The following is a 25,005-nucleotide window of genomic DNA, read 5'->3' on the forward strand; positions in this document are numbered from 1 at the left end:
ACATAGAGTAATGACTGATGGCAGCAAACTGACTCCCAGTCCAGGCCAGAACGCAAGGATATTACACCGATTTAGATAGACTAGAGTCAAAAAAAAAAAAAAGACCTGCCATTTTTTTACCTCCTAATCTATAATCTAGATTAGATCTACTTACGAGAGGGCACCTCCACTGCAGACTGATCAGGTCAGAGATCAATAATGTTCGAGCCAGGGCAACAAGAGAAGAGGGGGTGAGATACAGGATATTGTGCTGCTAAGGTGAGGTATTCCACACAACATATGCGCTGAAATCATATAGGTGATCGACACAGTCTAGAATCAAGGGGAAAAATATAACATGCTGCATAGACCATATATTTTAAAAATCTGAATTTCACAGACTAGTTCACAGCACTTTCTGATGAAAAGGAGCTCTCTTGTAGATCAGTTACTTATGTCACAGTTGGTCCAATGTTGACTATTTGCCACGGTAGCAGCACCACAAAATCAGAGACTCCTACAAGAAATTGAATGATTAGCCCCTCTAGTGATAAAACAGACCTCAGCAGCACACCTAATCATTTGAGGTGGAGATGAGAGGTCCCAAAAACTCAGTGGTGGAAAAGGTACCCAATTGTCATACTTGAGTAAAAGTAAAGATTCTTTAATAGAAAATTACTTGAGTAGAAGTCACCCAGTAAAATACTACTAGTAAAAGTCTAAATAATTTCAAATTCCTTAAATTAAGCAAACCAGACAGCACAATGTTCTAGTTTTTTTTAACAGAAATCCAGGGGCACACTCCAACATCATGAAGCACTTGTATTTAGCAAGTCCACCAGATCAGAGGCATGTTCTCTTGATAAGTGCATTAATTGTACCATTTTCCTGCTAAGCATTTTTATTTGAACCTTTATTTAACTAGGCAAGTCAGTTAAGAACAAATTCTTATTTACAATGACGGCCTACCCCAGCCAAACTCAAAACAATGCTGAGCCAATTGTGCACCACCCTATGGGACTCCCAATCACAGCCAGATGTGATACAGCTTGGATTTGAACCAGGAACTGTAGTGGCACCTCTTGCAGTGGGATGTAGTGCCTTAGACCACTGCACCACTCGGGAACCTCAGCATTCAAAACTTTTGAGTGTCAGGGAAAATGTATGGAGTAAAAAGTACATTATTTTCTTTAGGAATGTAGTGGATTAAAAGTAAAAGTTCTCAAAAATATAAATAGTAAAGTAAAGTACAGATACCCCCAAAAAACTACTAAAATAGTACTTTGAAGTAGTTTTACTTAAGTACTTTACACCACTGCAAAAAAAACTCCAGTACAAGAACATGAGCTTATATTAAATACATATAAAGGAAGTTAGAGAAATGTGTGGTTTATGAAAAACAGGGCATGTTGTCCCCCACGAATGATGCAGCCTCCCACCTTATAGCCCCCGCCTTGTACCAATCAGTGGGATTTAGTAAATGCCAGATCTCTATGGCAAGATGCATCATTCACCCAAGTTTCGTCAAAATCCAGCTAGTGCTGTCTGAGATATCACATGTGACTAACATACAAACGTACTAAAGAACAGGAGACAGATGCACAGTTACCTCCCCAATGTCATTGTGGGGGTTAATCATTGAATTACTTACAGTATATGATCCCATCTAAATACTAGACTATTGGTCCCATCAGGCCTTTATGCTTATATTGATTTAGACAGGGGTCCTGAACTGCTTTGACTGAAAAACAGAAACCAAAATATATATTTTTAAAGGCAACAGTAAATCTGTCGTCCCCCCACGAATGATGCAGCGCCCCCCTTGGGCCAATCAGTGTAATTGTCTAAGTGATGGATCCCCTTGGCAGTGTCATCAAAATCGGGCCAGTGGTGTTTGATATATCACATGGGATAGCTAGACTTGTATCCCTGAGAATGTGTGCCAAATTTCAGCATTCTGAGTCAAACAGATCAAGCGATATTAACATGTGCCCATTATAGCGCCACTGTGTGGTCTTTCATGTACTGAGTCTTGACAGTGTTTACAAGATGCGTACCAATTTGTTTGACAATACGAATATCCTTGACTGATTTATATGCATTTATGTGCCAGACCACGCCAACTGGAATGTTTATTGGTCAATATGTTGTTTTAGGGACTAGTCTGTAAAATATTGCGTTGAGAGATATTTGTCCATAGATGCCACATAATCAAGTTTAGTGCAGATCGATTATTTGGTGCCAGAAGAGTAGCGTTTAAGTGTTTTTTACAAAATAAAAATCCACCATGGCGGACCTTATGGCTCACTGAGGCAAATGTGTTCCTTGTGAGGAGAGGGGGCTATGTATTGACTTTAGGTCAAACGGGGTGAGGGGCGTGACCTTTCAAATCATTTTAAATATCTTATTATAGTACCACCAGCTGGCCAATCAGTGTATTTTAGTAAATGCTGGATCTCTATGGCAAGACCCATCATTCACCCAAGTTTCGTCAAAATCTGGCCAGTGCAGTCTGAGATATCATGTGTGACTAGTGTACAAACGCACTAACGGACGGAGACAGATGCACAGTCCCCTCCCCGATTTAATCGTGGGAGACAATAATATGTCTCTGTTGATGGTGGTACTGTACTTGAAATAATCAGAGAACATCATTTTCCTGCTCTTTGAGCCCATCTAGCCAGGGGGCGACTTAGTGATTTGGAGGGCTCAGGCAGAGGATTGAATTTAACTATAATAATGTATTACCTTTTAATGTGCCATGAACAGAACCAGTCATGATGTTTTCATCTGATTGTCAAACAAATCACTTAAAAAAGTAAGTTACCCTTGCACGTTCATCCAAAATAATTTCAGCATCCAAACAGTGCACTGTGCACTTGCCAACTTTCCTTCAATTCGCAAGTGGCTGAAACTATCTCACTGGAGAAAGCATCCGAGCGAGTGTAGCAACACCCCTCTGTCTTACTATACAGTAGCCCATGTATCTGAAGCTGTCTGGCCAGAAAGAGTATGACATAAAAAAAATTTGGCCAGACAACATCACGTAGCTACACATATTTTTTATTTGTACCTTTATTTAACTAGGCAAGTCAGTTAAGAACAAATTCTTATTTTCAATGACAGCCTAGGAACAGTGGGTTAACTGCCTGTTCAGGAGCAGAATGACAGATTTGTACCTTGTCAGCTCATGTATTTGAACTTGCAACCTTCTGGTTATTAGTCCAACACTCTAACCACTAGGCTACCCTGCCATCCTCTGCCTTGATGACAATGGCAGTATTATCAGCAGCACCTGTCTTTTTACTAAAGCAATGCGTATTGTATCCCCCTAGAGTCTAAGGGCCAAGGTCTGGGTTTTCTACTATTTTATTTGATCTTATTTAACCTTTATTTAACTAGGCAAGTCAGTTAAGAACAAATTCTTGTTTACCATGACGGCCTACTAAAAGGCAAAAGGCCTCCTGCGGGGACGGGGTCTGGGATTAAATTCTTTTAGAAATTCAATAAAAATATAGGACAAAACACGACAAGAGACAACACAATATTACATAAAGAGAGACCTAAGACAACAACATAGCATGGCAGCAACACATGGCAACAACATGGTAGCAACACAACATGGCATGTAACATATGGAATTGTTTTAAGATTTTCATACCAAGGATAATTTAGCAATATTATATTTAGCAATTTAGCAATATATTTACCTGTAAATATAAAAATATATATATTTTATGAAACATTTGGCCTTACCCCTTATCAGCTCAGGGGTTTGAACTTGCAACCTTCCAGCTACTAGTCCAATGCTTTAACCACTAGGCTACCCTGCCACCCCAGTATATGTATATACTGTAATCTATACCAACTACTGCATCTTGTCTATGCTGTTCAGCCATCACTCATCCATATATTTATATGTACATATTCTTATTCCTTCCTTTACACTTGTGTGTAAAAGGTAGTTGTTGTGAAATTGTTGGATTACTTGTTAGATATTACTGCATGGTTGGAACTAGAAGCACAAGCATTTCGCTACACTTGCATTAACATCTGCTAAACATGTGTATGTGACCAATAATATTTGATTTGATTTGAAAACTTTTTACGTGGAAATTCCCTATTCAAATCAAATCAAATCAAATGTATTTATATAGCCCTTCTTACATCAGCTGATATCTCAAAGTGCTGTACAGAAACCCAGCCTAAAACCCCAAACAATGTAGCATGGTGGCTAGGAAAAACTCCCTAGAAAGGCCAAAACCTAGGAAGAAACCTAGAGACGAACCAGGCTATGAGGGGTGGCCAGTCCTCTTCTGGCTGTGCCGGGTAGAGATTATAACAGAACATGGCCAAGATGTTCAAATGTTCATAAATGACCAGCATGGTCAAATAATAATAATCACAGTGGTTGTCGAGGGTGCAGCAAGTCAGCACCTCAGGAGTAAATGTCAGTTGGCTTTTCATAGCCGATCATTAAGAGTATCTCTACCGCTCCTGCTGTCTCCAGAGAGTTGAAAACAGCAGGTCTGGGACAGGTAGCACGTCCAGTGAACAGATCAGGGTTCCATAGCCGAGGACAGAACAGTTGAAACTATTCAATTCCATTCATTTTTCAGCCCGGTATTGGTTTACCTTCAGACGGGCCCCATTACCTTTTTTTTATGCCCAGATCATGAGGACCCTTGATGATGTGAGGCCTCTTCTGACAAATGTCCGCCAGTGCATCTAGTTCATAAACGTTTCACAGTGCTTGTTCAAAATGAGAATGCAATATATTTGTAATACAAAAGGTGGCGGTAAACTATTTCTATTGGAATAAATGCCTGTCAGAAATTACACCAAAGAAGAACACCTAGTCTCGTTCAAAGATCTCTGAATATCTCGCGAGACGACATTTACGATTTCCACTCCCAGAATGCTTCTTTCTACCTCTTCCCTTCCGCGGCCTTAGAAAGTAAGTGAGTCGATACACATCTGCGGCCGAGAATCCATGTAATCGCTTTAATATCTATGGCATCCCGACTCTTAAACGTTCAATTTACATGTATTTAAACCACTACTTAGAAATGACGGCGTCCAAGCGTGTATCGGTGGCTATTTTCACCAAAAGTCATATTTGTGATATGCTTGGCCCCCAGCCACTTTTAGCATTGCTAACGAAACCATGACATGATGTCGTCCCCGGCCCTACGAATGAGTCTTGATGAAATGCATAGTCCCAGTGATGTAGTCGTATGTGATTTGCTCGATGTCTTGGGTTGGTTTAATGTTTGCTAGCTATCAACTAACACGTAGCGCATCCTCCAAGGTGTCTGACTTGTTTCTCAGTCAAGCAACACACTAACACGTTCTCCGACTAGTTTTAGTTAGCTAGTTAACAACCCGTTTATCTTTTGCAGATCTCTGAAAATGGTCCGCTACTCGCTCGACCCCGAGAACCCGACTAAGTGTGAGTACCGGTGTGATTGTTGCCCTGGATTTATTCATTAGTTCGCTAATGCAAGTTAACTAGCTAAATTAGCTAGCTTATCAGACTTAACCATGGTTGTAATGATGACTTTCTTAGGACACCTTTAGATTACCCATGAAAATAAATATGAACGAGGCTGAGCAACCACACATAAATGGTTTATTCAACATGTAAGGTTATTTCTGTCTTGTGACCGTACTGACCATTGCTGTATTTTCTTCTGAAGCATGCAAGTCAAGGGGCTCAAATCTCCGGGTTCACTTCAAGGTAAGGTGTTCTTTTCTGATTCACATGAGAAGTTGCCTTCAGACATTTTGTCTACTGTAGTTGTATCCGTGTGGGAGTTAGTTGCTGTTGGTTGATATGTATTGGTAGTCATAAATGTGTGCAGGTTGAAAGGTATGATGCTTTGCTATGATGACAACATTGGAGACCTTTGGAATCAAATGTGACAATATCTAACAAATAACTGAGCAATTTTGCATTCACGCCTATCAAGACGGTTATAACACTGTTATTGATATAGCTAGCTACTACAGTAATGCTTCTTGTTTCCCATCAGAACACCCGTGAGACAGCTCAGACCATCAAAGGCATGCACATCCGCAAGGCCACCAAGTACCTGAAGGATGTTACCATCAAGCACCAGTGTGTTCCCTTCCGTCGCTACAATGGGGGTGTCAGCAGGTGTGCCCAGGTAAACGCCAATCCAATGACATTTACTCTAGCCTCAATTTAAATCTGTATAGGGGACTTTGGTTGGTTATCTTCTGACAATGTTTACGCTTTATTATATTTCCTATGTAAAGTATTGGGATTAGCAGGTATGAAAGGGATCCCCAACAAAAATAAAATACATTTGTTCAACATGGGCTTTGGAGAGGGGCACAAAATGACTTACAATCTTTCTGGCTTATCAGACCTGGCACTTATGGTTTTAATGCGTGTCTGTATGAAATGGTTGCAATGATGACTTTCTTAGGACACCTTTGGATTAGCCATGAAAATAAATATGAACGAGGCTGAGCAACCACACATTTGCGCTTATGTCTACATGCATTTTCCCCGATGTTGACCAGAAATGAGGGCACCTATTCTGGCCCAGTGTTGTATGCACACGACTGACCCAACTGTTCCTCTGCAGGCCAAGCAGTTTGACTGGACACAGGGCCGCTGGCCCAAGAAGAGTGCAGAGTTCCTTCTCCACATGCTGAAGAACGCTGAGAGCAACGCGGAGCTTAAGGTAATGTTGGTATTTTTGTTGGGCCTGCCTCTTATTGTGGCATGCCTGTAGTGGAGAGATTTGTGAAAAGTATGATGCTACCAAGCTTGTTGGGGTTCAAACTGTGAAATGGGCACAATTCATGATTGCAACAATGACCATTTGGGACACCTTTGTATTAACCATGAAAAGGGACATCTAAGCCACCGTGATGCTTGTATGAACAATATAATTTAAAGCTGGAATCCTTCACCGAGAAGATTGTTTTGGTCAAAAGCTGCAGGATGGGCCTGAAATGTTAACCCTCTCAAATTCAAAGCGAGAGCTTTGAATGCATGGACTGACATCCATGATATAAGCATTGGTTTCAACCATGTTTTGAGGCTTTAGTATTTGTTTAATATACTTTTTCAAACATTGGACCATAACAAGCTTATTCTGGGTTCTGATTGGGTACAGCAGTTGAATTAAGCTCATGAGGCATTTAGAAAATATTTTCTTCCCGAATCAATAAGTACATATTATTAATCCTAAAATTGATGTAGTAATTAAGGATTCTAGCTTTGCCGTTTTCAACACTTGTATGAGTGTAAAGAATTAGATTTGTGTGTTGATACGCCCCTAAATTGGAACGTAGTGGCTGTACAGTGACATGCGATACATGCCAGAGTTCTGGCTCTGCGCTTCACAGCGCTGTATGGGTTTTGACCGATGGCCGTTCTGAACTTGAGCACCACGAATGACAAGTTGCTCCATCCCTCCCGCTGTTTGAGGAACTTTTGCAAATTTCGCTTGAACGAGGGAATTGCTGTAAACATAAGATGCCTACGTATTTTGGCAGATGAGATGTTGAGGATTATAATAAATACCGCTTTGATGTCGCAAGCCAAACAGATCTCCAGATGTGCACTTCACATGTCCAAATCATAAAACTCATGTCATATATTGTCAATGTTTATGATCACTATTAGCTGTAAAGTTACAAAGATGACATGTCTTTGAACAGAATTAGCTTGTTTATTGAGAACAAAATTAGCTGCAGCACACACACCTGAATGCACTCATGACTCCTTTCTACTGTGCATTCGGGAAGTATTCAGGCCCCTTCACTTTTCCACATTTTCTTACGTTACACCCTTATTCTAAAATGGATTACCTTTTTTTTCCCTCATGAATCTACACATAATACCCCATAATGACAAAGCGAAAACAGGTTTTTAGCGCTCGTGTGCATCCTGTTTCCATTGATCATTCTCGGTGTTTCTACAACTTGATTGGAGTCCACCTGTGGTAAATTCAGTTGATTGGACATGATTTGGAAAGGCACACCTGTCTATACAAGGTCCCACAGTTGAGGATTGTGTCGAGGCACAGATCTTGGGAAGGGTACCAAAATATTTCTGCAGCATTGAAGGTCTCCAAGAACAGTGGCCTACATCATTCTTAAATGGAAGAAGTTTGTAACCACCAATACTCTTCCTAGAGCTGGCCACCTGTCCAATCGGGGGGGAAGGGAGCTGACCAAGAACCCGATGGTCACTGACAAGAGCTCCAGAGTTCCTCTGTGGAGATGGGAGGACCTTCCAGGAGGACAACCATTTCTGCAGCACTCCACCAATCAAACCTTTATGGTAGACTGGCCAGACCAAAATGTATCTCTTTGGCCTGAATGCCAAGCGTCACGTCTGGAGGAAACCAGGCACCGCTCATCACCCGGCCAGTTCTATCTCTACGGTGAAGCATGGTCGCAGCATCATGTTGTGGGGATGTTTTTCAGTGGCAAGGACTTGGAGACCTGTCAGGCAGGATTGTGGGGCAAGATGAACGGAGCAAAGTGCATAGAGATCCCTGATGAAAACCTGCTCCAGAGCACTCAGACTGGGGTAAAGGTTCACCTTCCAACAGGACAATCCCCTAAGCACACAGCCAAGACAATGCAGGAATGGCTTCGGGACAAGTCTCTCAAGGTCCTTGAGTGGCCCCGCCAGAACCCGGACTTGAACCCGACCGAACATCCCTGGAGAGACCTGAAAATAACTGTGCAGCAACGCTCCCCATCCGACCTGACATCTTGAGAGAAGAATGGGAGAAACTCCCAAATACATATGTGCCACGCTTGTAGCGTCATACCCAAGAAGGCTCGAGGCTGTAATTGCTGACAAAGGTACTTCAGCAAAGTACTGAGTGAAGGGTCTGACTACTAATTTAAATGTGATATTTCAGTTTTATTTTTTAATTAGTTTGCAAAAATGCCACCTGTTTTTTTTTGTCATTATGGGGTATTGTGTGTCGATTGGGGGGGTGCAATTGAATCAATTTTAGAATAAGGCTGTAATGTAACACATTTGGAACTCGTGAAGGGGTCTCAATACTTTCCAAATTCGCTTTATGCCCACCAATTACGATGTTTCTCTGAATTACCTTGTGAAAGTTTAACACCCAAAATGTTATTTTATTACTTAGCTAGTCATGTTGGCAATGGAACAAGCGTTCAAATCATGCCCACCTGACCCAGATTGGGACTTAAAATAGACTGTTGTTGTGTTCCAAAAGAAACCACTACAAGTGTGCCTGCTCTAGTTCAACGGCACAGCTAGGATAGCTCAAAGTACTTCATAAACTAGGTTCCTATCTAATTGGCGACAGAATTTTATGCAAATATTCTCAAATCTTTACTTTGCATGTACTTTTCGTATTTATTTTGTAAGAAACATTGTAATTTAGCTCTACTTATAGGCCAATTCCCACAAGTGTCAAAGTTAAGTACTGTATCCCACAGACAACTGGCCATGTATGTGGATTATTTGACTTGCTAACCAGTTTAATCTGTGCTTTATTCTGACAGGGTCTGGATGTAGACTCCCTGGTGATCGAGCACATCCAGGTCAACAAGGCCCCCAAGATGCGCAGACGCACATACCGTGCCCACGGTCGCATCAACCCCTACATGAGCTCACCTTGCCACATTGAGATGATCCTCACAGAGAAGGAGCAGATCGTTCCCAAACCAGAGGAGGAAGTCGCTACTAAGAAAAAGGTACGCATGCCAACGCATTTTGCAGAAGACTGCTTGGTATCTTCCTGAAAATATGCACTCGTCCCCATATTTCCCATGTAAAAGCAGTGTGATTAGAAGGTATAAACTCTTGAATAAGAGCTCTGTAGACTGGAACGAAAGAGTTTACTATCCTTCTGCAATACTCGTAAAATCTTATCAGACCTTTCACATAAGTGTGTTTGAAATGGTTGCAATGATGACTTTCTTAGGACACCTTTGGATTACCCATGAAAATAAATATGAATGGGGCTGAGCAACCACCTTTGCATCTAAGTCTACATAATTCTGTCCCCATGAGGGTATTATCAGAATCAGTATGGTGGCCTAATACAATTTCTTTGTCCTGCAGGTTTCTCAGAAGAAGCTGAAGAAGCAGAAACTCATGGCACGGGAGTAATGTAAATTAAATGGAACCATTCTTACCAAAATGGAATGTCTCTTGTCTTTTCATGCTTCTTCATAAGTATTATGAAATCCCTACACCTCATGTAAAGTTGGCTTTAATCCATCTAAAGGCTCCGGGTTTGATACGACCCAAATAGATAGGATTCATGACTAAGGGCAATGCTGTTAAAACGTTGCAGGTGAGACAGGTTATTTGGGTTACTTACTGAAATGACACGTGCCGAACTAATCATATTCTGGCTTAAAGAGATATCTATTATTCACATCAGTATGGACATTGTAAAATCAAGCTGTTGGCACTTGTGACTCCAATGCTGTCTTTCATATGAGGGGAAAAGGGATGTATGAAAAAAAAATGGAAGTGTTAGGCCAAAATGTGCTATGAGGATTACATTTCAGATTAGTGCACATGACATTTCAATCTCATTTTCATTATTTCTAGAACATCCAGGGGAAGGTGTTTATTTTAAATAGAAAAAACGTGTTAAACATTTCTACTCAACGACATCAAAAGTTTAAACATTTTAACCTCTACGTGATCTCCAGCCGCCCCTACCCCCGCTGGATGGTCTTATATGGGCAGAAAGCTTACATTCTTGTTAGTCCAAATGCACTGTCCAATTTACAGTAGCTAGTACAGTGAAAAAATACCATGCTATTGTTTGGGGAGAGTGCACAACTTTTATTACGGCAACTGGTTTGATGCATTCGCCTCTGAAGGTAAATAATGTACTCAAGTCATCTTGCTCTGATTTGTCATCCTGAGGGTACCAGAGATAAAATGTAGCACAGTTTTGTTTGATAAAATACATTTTATATTAAAATGTAGGGATTGGGTTCTACAGTTTGAACCCATGCTCTGTCTGCCCCCCCCTATCTAACTCAAGGTTGGTGTATTTTCTGTAGGGAAGCTAATTATCCATTTATGACATTACTGAGAGTATAAACTTAAATGTATTATCATATTTGAATGTTCTCTAAAGTTTTGTGCTTAAATGTATCAATTGACCAATTTGGCACATTTTGGGCGGACTTTATACATTTTGAACTGTAATGCAATGGTTCATTAGATTAGTCTAAAACTTTGCAAATACAGTGCTGTCGTCTAGTGGCCAAAATCTAAATTGTGCCTGGCATTTGCATTTCAAAGATGGAACAACAAATAAAACAAAAAAACATGCATTTTCTATCTTATACCAGGTCCAATGTGTGTTCTCCTACATTCATTTCATATTTCCACAAACTTAAGTGTTTCCTTTCGAATGCTATCAAGAATATGCATATCCTTGCTTCAGGTTCTGAGCTACAGGCAGTTCGATTTGGGTTTGTAATTTTAGGTGAGAATTGAGGGGGGAAATGATTTTCAAATACTGATTCAAGGTGACGTGGGGTGTGAGGAAATACCCTCCCTTGGTCTAAATTTGTTGCAGGTTATGAAAATGTACTTTTAATCCTACCCTGTGATGTCAGACATGCATTGTTGAAGGACCAAATCCTTTTTAACCACAGATCATAGAAAAGCTCTGTTCACATGTAGATACTGGTTTGGTGCTGGAGTTGATGAATGAGGTTATTGGCAGAATTGGCCTTTAATCCATTGACTTTGAAATTAGTCTACACCAATGATTTATTTAAATGATCAAAAATAAACAAAGTGTTGGTCTCATTTTCATGAGCTGAAACAAAAGATCCCAGGGATGTTCCATATGCACAAAGCTTATTTCTGTCATTTGTTAGTGAGTATTTCTCCTTTGCAAGCTAAACCATCCACTTGACAGGTGTGGCATATAAAGAAGCTGATTAAACGGCATGATCATTACACAGGTGCACCTTGTGCTGGGGACAATTAAAAGCCACTCTAAAGTGGAATACTGCCAAAGATGTCTCAAGTTTTGAGGGAGTGTGCAATTTTGCATGCCGATATCAGGAATGTCCAACGGAGCTGTTGCCAGAGAATGTAATGTTTATTTCTTTACCATAAGCCGCCTCCAATGTCGTTTTAGAGAATTTGGCAGTACATCCAACCGGCTTTGCAACCGCAGACCACTTGTAACCACTTAAGCCCAGGACCTCCACATACGGCTTCACCTGCAGGGTCGTTGGGGGAAGGGGGGTGCTAAGGAGTATTTCTGTCGTAATAACCTTTTTGTGGGGAAAAACGTATTCTGATTGGCTGCCCTGTCATGGGAAATCTATATATCAGGGCCTAATGAATTTGGTGGTGGCAGCATCATGCTGTGGGGATGTTTTTCAGGGACCGGGAGACTAGTCAGGATCGAGGGAAAGATGGAGGGAGCAAAGTACAGAGAGATCCTTGATAAAAGGTTGCTCCAGAGTGCTCAGGACCTTCAACTGGGGGTGAAGGTTCACCTTCCAACAGGACAACAACCCTAAGCACACAGCCAGGACAACAACCCTAAGCACACAGCCAAGACAACACAGGAGTGGCTTCCGGACAAGTCTCTGAATTTGGAACAAGTCAAGGGGTCAGGGTACATTCCAAATGATATATATACACTTCTCAAAAAAATAAAGGGAACACTTAAACAACACAATGTAACTCCAAGTCAATCACACTTCTGTGAAATCAAACTGGACACTTAGGAAGCAACACTGATTTACAATACATTTCACATGCTGTTGTGCAAATGGAATAGACAACAGGTGAAATTATAGGCAATTAGCAAGACACCCCCAATAAAGTAGTGGTTCTGCAGGTGGCAACCACAGACCACTTCTCAGTTCCTATGCTTCCTGGCTGATGTTTTGGTCACTTTTGAATGCTGGCGGTGCTTTCACTCTAGTGGTAGCATGAGACGGAGTCTACAACCCACACAAATGGCTCAGGTAGTGCAGCTCATCCAGGATGGAACATCAATGCGAACTGTGGCAAGAATGTTTGCTGTGTCTGTCAGCGTAGTGTCCAGAGCATGGAGGCGCTACCAGGAGACAGGCCAGTACATCAAGAGACGTGGAAGAGGGCAACAACCCAGCAGCAGGACCGCTACCTCCGCCTTTGTGCAAGGAGGAGCAGGAGGAGCACTGCCAGAGCCCTGCAAAATGACCTCCAGCAGGCCACAAATGTGCATGTGTCTGCTCAAACGGTCAGAAACAGACTCCATGAGGGTGGTATGAGGAACCTATGTCCACAGGTGGGGGTTGTGCTTACAGCCCAACACTGTGCAGGACGTTTGGCATTTGCCAGAGAACACCAAGATTGGCAAATTCGCCACTGGCGCCCTGTGCTCTTCACAGATGAAAGCAGGTTCACACTGACCACGTGACAGTCTGGAGACGCCGTGGAGAACGTTCTGCTGCCTGCAACATCCTCCAGCATGACCGGTTTGGCAGTGGGTCAGTCATGGTGTGGGGTGGCATTTCTTTGGGGGGCCGCACAGCCCTCCATGTGCTCGCCAGAGGTAGCCTGACTGCCATTAGGTACCGAGATGAGATCCTCAGACCTCTTGTGAGACCATATGCTGGTGCGGTTGGCCCTGGGTTCCTCCTAATACAAGACAATGCTAGACCTCATGTGACTGGAGTGTGTCAGCAGTTCCTGCAAGAGGAAGGCATTGATGCTATGGACTGGCCCGCCTGTTCCCCAGACCTGAATCCAATTGAGCACATCTGGGACATGTCTCGCTCCATCCACCAACGCCACGTTGCACCACAGACTGTCCAGGAGTTGGCGGATGCTTTAGTCCAGGTCTGGGAGGAGATCCCTCAGGAGACCATCCACCACCTCATCAGGAGCATGCCCAGGCGTTGTAGGGAGGTCATACAGGCACGTGGAGGCCACACACACTACTGAGCCTCAGTTTGACTTGTTTTAAGGACATTACATCAAAGGTGGATCAGCCTGTAGTGTGGTTTTCCACTTTAATTTTGAGTGTCACTCCAAATCCAAACCTCCATGATAAATGATAAATTTGATTTCCATTGATAATTTTTGTGTGATTTTGTTGTCAGTACATTCAACTATGTAAAGAAAAAAGTATTTAATAAGAATATTTCATTTATTCAGATCTAGGATGTGTTATTTTAGTGTTCCCTTTATTTTTTTGAGCAGTGTATATTAGATGGCTGACAGGGCGCTGTTCTGAAGCCACCGGCAGCCATGTTGGCACTCCATTGTGGAAAATATTTTGGAAGCTATAGAAATGCATTTTAATGTCACATTTTTTTCCACTTTTTCTATGAGCTAATCATGAGAAATATACATTTTCCTTAAGCTACAATATGTAACATTTTGGCCAACTGACCAAATTCCCCTAGAAATATGAGTTATAGATGTCACTTATTAAAAGCTTCCCTTGCATAAGTTTTGTTTTTGCGTCTCCGTTTTTTACACCAGCTTCAACAGCTGAAAATAAAATATTTTGGGTTATGGAAAAATTTCACAATGGTTTAGATGGTACATTGATTATATACACTATAGGTGCTTGTTTTGTCACAAACTGAAAATAGACCAACTATTAGAATTTTTGGACCAGAAAATGGTTGAGCGATTTCTGTGTGGTGCAGCTATAATCTCAAGTACTAATGTTACTGTTGCCACTACAACAAAATACTGAACTGTAATTTTGTCCTTAACTTTAAATGAAATGCTATAGAATTACATCAATTCCTGTGGTGGAGAGCCAATAGAGAGAAATATGAATGGCGTATTTTTGTAAGCACTAACTCTGACATGGTTCGTTGGACAAAGCGTATGGGATAATGAATGGCGTTTGATAAATGCCGAAAATGTCTGGCAACACACAGGTTTAGGAGATCTTATTTGTTTTGATCTATGAGAATCTTAATCTGCTAACAACTTTTTTTGTGAATTCTGACATTTATGTTAAAAAAAAATTTAAAAAGCACAAAGGCTTCATAATTCATAAAGGTTGTAACTGACTGCTATTATCTTATAGAACAATCTTATTTTCTGCATTTATTCCAAACCCTATTCTTTCCCCATTCATTTTTCCCATAGGGATGGATTCACGAACCAGAGGTAACTAATTTCTGGGTTTTAGAACTACAAACTGAAGATCTCTATAAGGCTGACAGGTGGCGTCAAAGCCTCTTTGGTCAATAGAGCCCCACTGTGGAGGCGTCATAATATCCATAAAACCTAGCGGTCAACCAACAGGGAAATGGTTCCAATTGTTTTTCCACCATTCATTTTTCCCATATGGAATTTTAGAAACACAAAATAAGGTCTGTGTTTCATGTAGGCTTACCCTGGAGTTGCATTTTGATTACCATGTAAATCTCTCTCGGACAAGGTAACTCAGTATATTCGGCTCTATTTTCTCTGATTCTAAAATGCTAATTAGCATCAAAGTAGACATCATGCAAGACTACAAATCTCTGCAAACTCGCATGTAATCTCTAGCTGACACCTTTGATAACAGGTATTGTGTCAATTTAAAACTAGCACAAGACAGTTCACAGAATTGTCAATTTAAAGAAATGTAGCCAATTTATTCATTACTAAATGTAGCTAACATTAGATAGTTAATCCAGAGATTCTTATCCTTGCCTCGATTTAGCAGTCTAGTCCAGATCATCATTACATTTATAGATCTTTATGATAGCCACATTAGCATCTAATTAGCATTTCATTTTTGGGGGGTAAATACAGATGTTTTGATAGCTGTGTAATTCTCTCTTGGATAAGGTGAGTTTTAACAATATATTTGCCTCAATTTACTCTCAAATTCAAAATGCTTATTAGAAACAGAGAAGACCTCAGCAAGACTATACATTCCTACAGGAAGCTCCTGCACGTCATCTCTAGCCGACACTGTCAGCTACCATTCGCCAGTTCAATCAGAGAGACCTGTGCTCAATCCATGATGAATCCATGTGCTGTATTGAAATGAATTGAATAAAGTGTTGAACTTCTTCCATTCCCTGCTCTCTTATAGCATCAGCAATCCAGGGTTTACATCAGAGATCTATATATGATGACGAGATGCTCATGTCTCTGCCCTAACAATGGGAGTCGTCCCAAAGACGAGAAGGCAGGCGACAAGCGCAGTGAAACCTCTCGCTTCGCCTCTTCCTCTCCGTTTATATACATCGTTGGTCTACACTGGGATAAAATCTCAACTTGGTTGCGCCCATGTCCAGATTTCTGATCCCTACACTGGATGTAGGCTTCAATACAGGTTTATCATGGCAGAATTGTTACCTTTATTTATTCAGAGAATAAAGGCACTTGAAAGAGTCACATCACACGAGTAACATCTGCCCATGAGTAAATAGGTCTAAATCATTTCTGCATTTTGTCTACAATTAGTTTTCAACTTCTCATGAATCTGTCTATCTGTTAACTGGCCTCTGTAAAATGGTATAGAATCAGCTTGATCCGCTCTGTCAAATGCGCTTAGACCTTTTTTTTTTAAAGGAAAATGAGAATTAAAAACAGGTTCAGTCGTGATCTTGCAGAGTTACTCCACCTCAAGAATTGCATTTGGCAAAAGGCTTGGCACACGCATACTCAGGCTGACTGGCTATAGTTCAGACAAATGAGAAATAAGTGCACTCAGGCTATCCGGAAGGCCAAAATGAGTTACTTTAAGGAGCAGTTCTCTCTCTGTGGGTCTAACCCCAAGACGTTCAGGAAAACGGTTAAAGACCAGGAGAATAAACCCTCCTCACAGCTTCCCATGTCCCTTAATGTTGATGATGTGGTTGTTACTGACAAGAAGCACATGGCTGAGCTCTTTAATCACCACTTCATTAAGTCAGGATTCCTATTTGACTCAGTCATGCCTCCTTGCCCGTCCAACATTTCCACATCTCCCACCCCTTCTAATGCAACTATCCCAGATGCGTCTCCCTCTTTTTCCCCTACCCCACTACAAAGTTTCCCCCTGCAGGCAGTTACTGAGCGAGGTGCTAAAGGAGCTCCTTAAACTTGACCCCCCCCAAAAAATCTGGGTCAGATGGTTTAGACCCTTTCTTCTTTAAGGTTGCTGCCCCTATCATTACCAAGCCTATCTCCAACCTTTTTAACCTGTCTCTCCTTACTTGGGAGGTTCCCATTGCTTGGAAGGCAGCCACAGTTTTTCCTTTATTTAAAGGGGGAAATCAAGCTGATCCTAATTGTTATAAGCCTATTTCTATTTTGCCCTGTTTTTCAAAAGTGTTGGAAAACTTGTCAATAATCAACTGACTGGCATTCTTGATGTCTATAGTATTCTCTTGGGTATGCAATTTGGTTTCCGCTCAGGTTATGGATGTGTCACTGCAACCTTAAAGGTCCTCAGTGATGCCACCATTGCCCTCGATTCTAAGCAATATTGTGCTGCTATTTTTATTGACTTTGCCAAAGCTTTTGATACGGTAGACCATTCCATTCTTGTGGGCCGGCTAAGGAGTATTGGTGTCTCTGAGGGGTCTTTGGCCTGGTTTGCTAACAACCTCTCTCAAAGAGTGCAGTATATAAAGTCAGAAAAACTGCTGTCTCAGCCACTGCCTATCACCAAGGGAGTACACCTAAGGCTCGATCCTAGGCCTCACGCTCTTCTAAATTTACATCAACAACATAGCTCAGGCAGTAGGAAGCTCTCTCATTAATTTATATGCAGATGATACAGCCTTATACTCAGCTGGCCCCTCGGATTTTGTGTTAAATGCTCTACAACAAAGCTTTCTTAGTGTCCAACAAGCTTTCTCTGCCCTTAACCTTGTTCTGAACACCTCCAAAACAAAGGTCATGTGGTTTGCTAAGAATGATGCCCCTTGTTCCACAGGTGTTATTACTACCTCTGAGGGTTTAGAGCTTGAGGTAGTCACCTCATACAAGTACTTGGGATTATGGCTAGACGTTACACTGCCCTCCTCTCAGCACATATCAAAGCTGCAGGCTGAAGTTAAATCCAGACTTGGTTTCCTCTATTGTAATCGCTCCTCTTTCACCTCAGCTGCCAAACTAACCCTGATTCAGATGACCATCCTACCTATGCTAGATTATGGAGACATAATTTATAGATCGGCAGTTAAGGGTGCTCTCGAGCGGCTAGGTGTTATAGGACACATCACTGCACTCTATACTCCTCTGTAAACTGGTCATCTCGGTATACCCGTCGCAAGACCCACTGGTTGATGCTCATTTATAAAACCCTCTAAGGCCTCACTCCCCTCTATCTGAGCTATTTACTGCAGCCCTGATCCTCCACATACAACACCCGTTCTGCCAGTCACATTCTGTTAAAGGTCCCCAAAGCACACACATCCCTGGGTCGCTCGTCTTTTCAGTTCGCTGCAGATAGCGACTGGAACGAGCTGCAACAAACACTCAAACCGGACTGTTTTATCTCAATCTCTTCATTCAAAGACTCAATCATGGACACTCTTACTGACAGTTGTGGCTGCTTTGTGTGATGTATTGTTGTCTCTACCTTCTTGCCATTTGTGCTGTTCTCTGTGCCCAATAATGTTTTTACCATGTTTTGTGTTGCTACCATGTTGTGTTGCTACCATGCTGTGTTGTCATGTGTTGCTACCTTGCAATGTTGTTGTCTTAGGTCTCTCTTTATGTAGTGCTGTGTTGTCTCTCTTGTTGTGATATATATGTTGTCCTATATTTATATTGTATTTATTTATTTATTGTTTTTAATCCCAGGCCCCCATCCCCGCAGGAGGTCTTTTGCATTTTGGTAGGCCGTCATTGTAAATAAGAATTTGTTCTTAACTGACTTCCCTAGTTAAATAAAGGTTAAATAAATACATTTAAAAACTTGTGGGTAATTGAACGCTAGTAACAAACTGCCTAGTAAAGACTGCCAACTAAAAGAGGCCATGGGGGACTACTGTTCAGTCGTGTGGTCAGGTGCCATAAAGAGGGACTTACAAATTACAATTTGTTCAGAATAGGGCAGCACGGCTGGCCCTTAAATGTACACATAGAGAGCAAACCCTTAATAGTATTTGGTATTTTATTAGGATCCCCATTAGCTGTTGCAAAAGCAGCAGCTACTCTTCCTGGGGACCACACAAAACATGAGACAAAATACAGAATGAAATAATACAGAACATCAATAGACAAGAACAGCTCAAGGATAGAACTACATTTATTTATGCTTGTCAATCTCTCATGGCTCAAAGTGGAGGAGAGATTGACTTCATCACTGCTTGTTTTTTTAGGAAGTGTTGACAAGCTGAATGCACAGAGCTGTCTGTTTAAACTACTAGCACACAGCATGGACACCCCATGCATACCCCACAAGACATGTGTCCAGAGGTCTCTTCACAATCCCCAAGTCCAGAACAGACTAGGGGAGGTGTACAGTACTACATAGAGCCATGGCTACATGGAACTCTATCCCACATCAGGTAACTGATGCAAGCAGTAGAATCAGATTTGAACAAACAGATAATAATACACCTTATGGAACAGCGGGGACTGCGAAGAGACACACACACAGGTACACACACACTCTACATACACACTCTACATACACACACATTGTAATATTGTTGTATGGTGGTATTATACATTTTGTATTGTAGATATATAGTGGTGTAAGATTGTTATATGATGTACTGTTTTATCTTTTATTTTGTGTGTGATGTAAGTGCCTTAATGTGGCTAATTGGGATCCCTAGTAAATACAAATAAATACAAATACAGGGGTAGCCTACTCAAATCTGAGCCTGGAGTTCTGGAGGAGCCTACTGCTTTCTGTTCTCCTTGGTAGTTAGTTAGATGAATGTCACTGACTGGCCAGACATCCCACTCACCCAGAGTCTTATATTTCTGAATCAGTGTCAGGTTAGAAGGGGGGAAATTACAATCACCAGTAGAGGTAGAGGTCCAGATTTGAGAAAAAGTCATGTAATTGCAAGAAAATATTAGGGAAATGCAGCATTCCATTAAGTGCAGTATTAGATTCTACCACTGGGTGTCACTAGTGCCTGTCTTGCAATCCTTCAGTCGTTCTTTAGGAACAGGTTGCAATGTGGCATAGGGAGGCCTACTCAAACGTTGATCCATATCATCCATATATGAGCCATTTAACTTTTATTCCAATGCAGAATACTATTATTGACATCCATTGTTCAAGATTTTTTAAATCGTCAGTAGACAATTTACTTAATGGTTATTGGTGCATTTGATTTGGCCACTCTGGATTGATAGGCTGGAAGACTGGGCATAGGCTATGATTGATTTCAAGTCAATACCTGTTGAACAATATCCCAATACATAATTTTACAATTATGTTGGCAAAAAGTCCTAGTATGAATTCATATTCGAATAGTGGAAGTGTTGTACTCAATTGATCTTATTAGGCTGATCACAGACACACACACAAACTCGTGCCCTGTTTTCTCAAATAGGAAGTAATCAAATAACCTATTGTTTCAAAGTAGTTTTGAACCTAAATAAGTGGACTACAAAACTGGATACAAACGGCTAGGCTACTCAAGGCTATATTTATTCCAAATTTAGTTTGGGCTTCATTTTCATGATGGCCCTCCAACATAAACGAAAACGTTAGGGCTAGCCTACTATTTGATCTTGTTGAACGGACAATAAATATGTCATGAGTCATATTTAGGTCTATGGCTGAAAGCATCTGTCAATAGCCTAAGCTACAGCTTCTTCAATATGAATGGGTATGGATAGACAAAAGCTACATTTGGATATAGTTACCTAGGCTACTAGGCTATGTCTCATGATGAGCACATGCAGATGTCCCTTTATCTAAAAAGTAGATCTAGAATTGACTGGATTGATTCTGTTGCTTTTGTGTTTTGGCTAATAGTGGGTCGGGGTGGCAACTCTTTTAATGTGCAAATCAAAGCTATGATGGAGAGCCAATGAGGACACACTCCTAAATCCTGTTGGCGCTCACGCTTGACACACCGACTACGTCACCGTTGGGTTACCCAATCGCAACAGAAACACCCCGTCTACTTTCTGTTTTCTACTCTCAAAGTTTTTACTTTTGCGGTAAAAGACAGCGGAAAGTGATGATAATGTTTTATTATCTCAATGATCGTCTTGTGCATCGGAAAGAAATGGTGGCGTTTTATCAATAGATTTCAAATATTCAGTAATATCATCTCTAAAGCAGTCTGTCCAAGTTAGCGAGGACGACGTGGGAAATTCATCCTATTTGAACGACTTTATTCTCAAGATTTGCAAGGTTGAAGAAGCGGAGTTATCCCTGTAATAATGGGTATTGGATCTCGGCTAAATTAATCTGGGATTTCGTCTAGCATGGTTTCGTTTTAAAACACGACATTTTCATTTTAGAGACAATTTTTCAGGCTCTCAGTTTGCAAATGTTGAAGTTGGGCTAATATAGGCCTACCTCCAAGGAAACTTGTATTATTCTGTCTGTTTAATGAGAAAAACTTTGCATTATCACTTGAGAGCGTGAGCATTGCGGGTATTTTTGTTGTTGACAAAACCGTCGCATTTACTTATTCTCGGTTATGTTAGCCGTGGGGCAGATGGACGGGTCCAGACAGAGCGCTTTCCTCTTAAGCACCCCACCTTTAGCAGCTCTGCATAGCATGGCGGAGATGAAGACCCCACTCTACCCAGCCTACCCGTTATCTTCCACCGGGCCGGCCTCTTCTACCTCACCTACTGCCACCTCTCCAAACCCCGGTGGCATCCCGGTGTCCTCACCGGGGATCAAACCATCCTCCGGAATGTCATCTCTCGGATCCCCCCATCAATGCAGCGCGCTAGGAACACCTCATGGAATAAACGACATCCTCAGTCGTCCCTCGATCCTTACCCCAGGAGCTGCTGCTGCGGTTGCTGCGTCCTCCTCTGCCGGAATCTTGTCCGGAATGCCCCGCTTCAGTAGCTTGAGCCCCCCGCCACCCCATGGGCTCTACTTCAGCCCCAGCGCTGCAGCAGTGGCAGTGGCTCGCTACCCCAAGCCGTTGACAGACCTTCCAGGCAGGACCCCGATATTCTGGCCAGGAGTCATGCAAAGCCCACACTGGAGAGACGCCAGATTCGCATGTTCACCCCGTAAGTAACTAGTCCACGTTTTTGAGCTATCTGAACTTCAATTTAACTTGTTTAAAAAAAAATTTGTTAATGTATAGGCTACAGGGGTTATTAATAATTCCCCAGTAGCCTCTGGTATTTATTCCTGAAAACCGAAGCTGATCTGACTTGAACGTCTAGCTGCAATGTGCATTATTATAATGTCCCGAACAAAAGTTTATATTATAACAGCTCAAATTCAATTGATTATGATATCATATGAGAACATTCTAACATTAGGCCTATTCTAATATCATATACATATTAAATAGCCTACTATTGGCATATTCTATCAATAGGCTACATTTAGTTTAATGGACTAGATGCTTTATGTTTTACATTTTCAGATCAGAATTCTGTACTGCTCGACAAAGATGGAAAAAGAAAACATACACGTCCCACCTTCTCTGGACAACAAATATTTGCCCTGGAAAAGACTTTTGAACAAACGAAATACCTCGCTGGGCCAGAGCGAGCACGACTGGCCTACTCGTTGGGAATGACAGAGAGCCAAGTGAAGGTAAGACATATTCTGAAATAGTCTTTATAAAATCCAACAATATGCATAATAATATTGTTTGATAAGTAGCCTGTAGTTAGCCTGCAACTAAAGGGGAGCACACTAGCCTCTTGTAGACTCTGCTACTCAATTTGAACATTTCTCAATGTGAACATTTCTCAGTGCCTCAATGTTTTGTCTTTCGTTTCAATATTCCTAAATAGAAAGATATAGCCTACACTGTTAGTTGAAGTACCTCGTGTAATTTAGACAATGTTTGGTCTTTCGTTTCAATATTCCTAAATATAAAGATATAGCCTACACTGTCAGTCGAATAACAGCGGTCAACGAATCTAAATAGAAATGACTGTCTATTGCATTTCATATGAATGAATCGCCAAATAGGCCTAATTGTTGTTATAGGCACAACTATAAATATTTCTAAAACATTAGTATGTATATTTAATAAATTATTAATAAAGTAAACTACAATTTAACGAAGCATTTAGTTAATTTATGTCATGCAAATGAGTAAATAATGGTAGCAACGTTTTGCAGTGCAGAGCAGCATGTAGATGTTTGCCAACAACATGGATGGACGCAAATTAAACCTATATTTTCTCTTTAGAAAAAAGATTTTGTCAATTTTTCGAAACGAACGATTAGAATGAAATATAACCTACTATTATTTGGACATGTGGCGACTTCACGTGACCTAGGCATATGCCCTTTTCATTTGGCATATCAGGAACGTTTGTAGGCCCAGGCTACGTAAATGATATGCAAATTATGTCTGATGGTTGTTAATCAATATCTTTGCAATAGATTAAGAGGTTCTTTATTTGCATGTAATCAATGAATATCAACTTTTTAGGTGTGGTTTCAAAACCGAAGAACTAAATGGAGAAAACGGCACGCGGCTGAGATGGCTTCGGCAAAGAAGAAGCAGGATTCTGAGACGGAGAGGCTGAAAGGGGCTTCGGAGAACGAAGATGATGATGATGATTATAACAAGCCGTTGGACCCTAACTCAGACGATGAGAAAATAACACAACTACTGAAAAAACACAAACCAAACTCCTCACTCCTTATTCATACGTCAGAAAACGACAGTTCGTAGACAGACAAGGGGGGGAACGACTTTTGACGCAACATTTCAAAGTGGAACTGGTGCAGGTTGTCCCTTTTCTCGTCCAAGTTTTGAAATTAATAAATGTGCACGAGGACGGAGGACGCATGCCAGATCAAAGGAATAGACCGCAATTTTGTAGTCTGGATCATTGGCCAAAACATGGACTCTTCAATTTATAGAAGTTTCAGCATTAAGAAGATGGTACTTACATGTAAATAGAAACGTGAGTTGTATTAAATAGAAATTATATTACTGTGAATATTTATGTGTAAAAAAAACATTTTTTTTTGTATCAAGCACTGCTGAGTCTCTTATGCTCAGTTATGACGTCTGACATTGTTATAGCTTTGTCAATTGTTAAAAGCGTAGCTTATATTCTCATCTTCATTTTCCTTTAGTTTTTTAAATTTGAAATTTACATTACATTTCATAGTTAAGTAATAAGATACACCTGTTTATAGGACCCAATTTTCAACCTTTATGGACTCCGAAACAATATCAGAACAAGCTTACCTAAACCTATTGCCTTTGTATACTGAGTATAAGAAGAAGAAAAAAAAGAAATGAAATTAGCCACATATTTTACGTGTAAAAAATACTGGTTGTGACACAATTGAAGTAAATTTGTAATATACATGAATACTGTTTGTCTCCCTAATGGTAAAATGTTTTTTTTCCCCCACATGTTACTTAATTTATATAATGTTTTAAGTTTGTAACAGTGATTGAATCCTGCATAAATGTGTAGGCCTAACGTTACCGCAGGTTCATATGTAATGCACTTTTATTTAATAAAAGATCAAATGCATGAACGTTGCTTTACTCTGGACATAAAACAATTAAATGTTGTTCTCGGCAGCATTAAGCTAATGGAGAACATAATGGTAAAAGCATAGGGGGAGGGTCAACTAATTTATTTAATTTAGTTTTATTTTATCTACCTATAGGCCTACATTTCTATTTGTGTACATTAACGAAAGACATTTGAAGATATAAACAGGATTTGAGACACTGTTACTATTCATCTTAATGTAGGGGTAATCTCTCTTTGCAGGGCAGCGTAAAGTTGTATATTTGTTTATGTAAACAGTGAATATATGAATCATTATTATTGTTATTATTATTATTATTGCTGGTGGTGTCATGCCACGTTTCCTTGCTATGATACAGCACATATATTGTCGTAGGCCTATAACCACGCTATAATAATAATAATAATAATTT

General features: G+C 40.8%; 2 protein-coding genes and 3 non-coding genes across 5 annotated transcripts; all 5 read left to right on the forward strand.

The window, feature by feature from the left end:
* The first annotated feature begins 4,884 nt into the window (after positions 1 to 4,884).
* Positions 4,885 to 10,165, forward strand: rpl17 (ribosomal protein L17). Its single transcript, XM_029655332.2, has 7 exons — positions 4,885 to 4,936; positions 5,382 to 5,431; positions 5,679 to 5,719; positions 6,015 to 6,149; positions 6,597 to 6,695; positions 9,520 to 9,711; positions 10,082 to 10,165. The coding sequence occupies exons 2-7, from the start codon at positions 5,392 to 5,394 to the stop codon at positions 10,127 to 10,129; spliced, it is 555 nt and encodes a 184-aa protein (XP_029511192.1). The 5' UTR covers positions 4,885 to 4,936; positions 5,382 to 5,391; the 3' UTR covers positions 10,130 to 10,165.
* LOC115129085 (small nucleolar RNA SNORD58) lies at positions 5,528 to 5,597 on the forward strand. The gene has a single exon (XR_003863607.1). It is a non-coding gene; the product is annotated as a small nucleolar RNA SNORD58 (small nucleolar RNA).
* Positions 6,414 to 6,483, forward strand: LOC115129084 (small nucleolar RNA SNORD58). The gene has a single exon (XR_003863606.1). It is a non-coding gene; the product is annotated as a small nucleolar RNA SNORD58 (small nucleolar RNA).
* Positions 9,921 to 9,990, forward strand: LOC115129083 (small nucleolar RNA SNORD58). Its single transcript, XR_003863605.1, has one exon. It is a non-coding gene; the product is annotated as a small nucleolar RNA SNORD58 (small nucleolar RNA).
* A 10,909-nt stretch (positions 10,166 to 21,074) lies between the features above and the next one.
* Positions 21,075 to 24,589, forward strand: nkx6.1 (NK6 homeobox 1). Its single transcript, XM_029659074.2, has 3 exons — positions 21,075 to 22,132; positions 22,498 to 22,670; positions 23,524 to 24,589. The coding sequence occupies exons 1-3, from the start codon at positions 21,580 to 21,582 to the stop codon at positions 23,767 to 23,769; spliced, it is 972 nt and encodes a 323-aa protein (XP_029514934.1). The 5' UTR covers positions 21,075 to 21,579; the 3' UTR covers positions 23,770 to 24,589.
* Positions 24,590 to 25,005: the final 416 nt, after the last annotated feature.

The sequence above is a fragment of the Oncorhynchus nerka genome, linkage group LG4, assembly GCF_034236695.1.
Source record: "Oncorhynchus nerka isolate Pitt River linkage group LG4, Oner_Uvic_2.0, whole genome shotgun sequence".
In the NCBI taxonomy this organism is placed as follows: Eukaryota; Metazoa; Chordata; class Actinopteri; order Salmoniformes; family Salmonidae; genus Oncorhynchus; species Oncorhynchus nerka.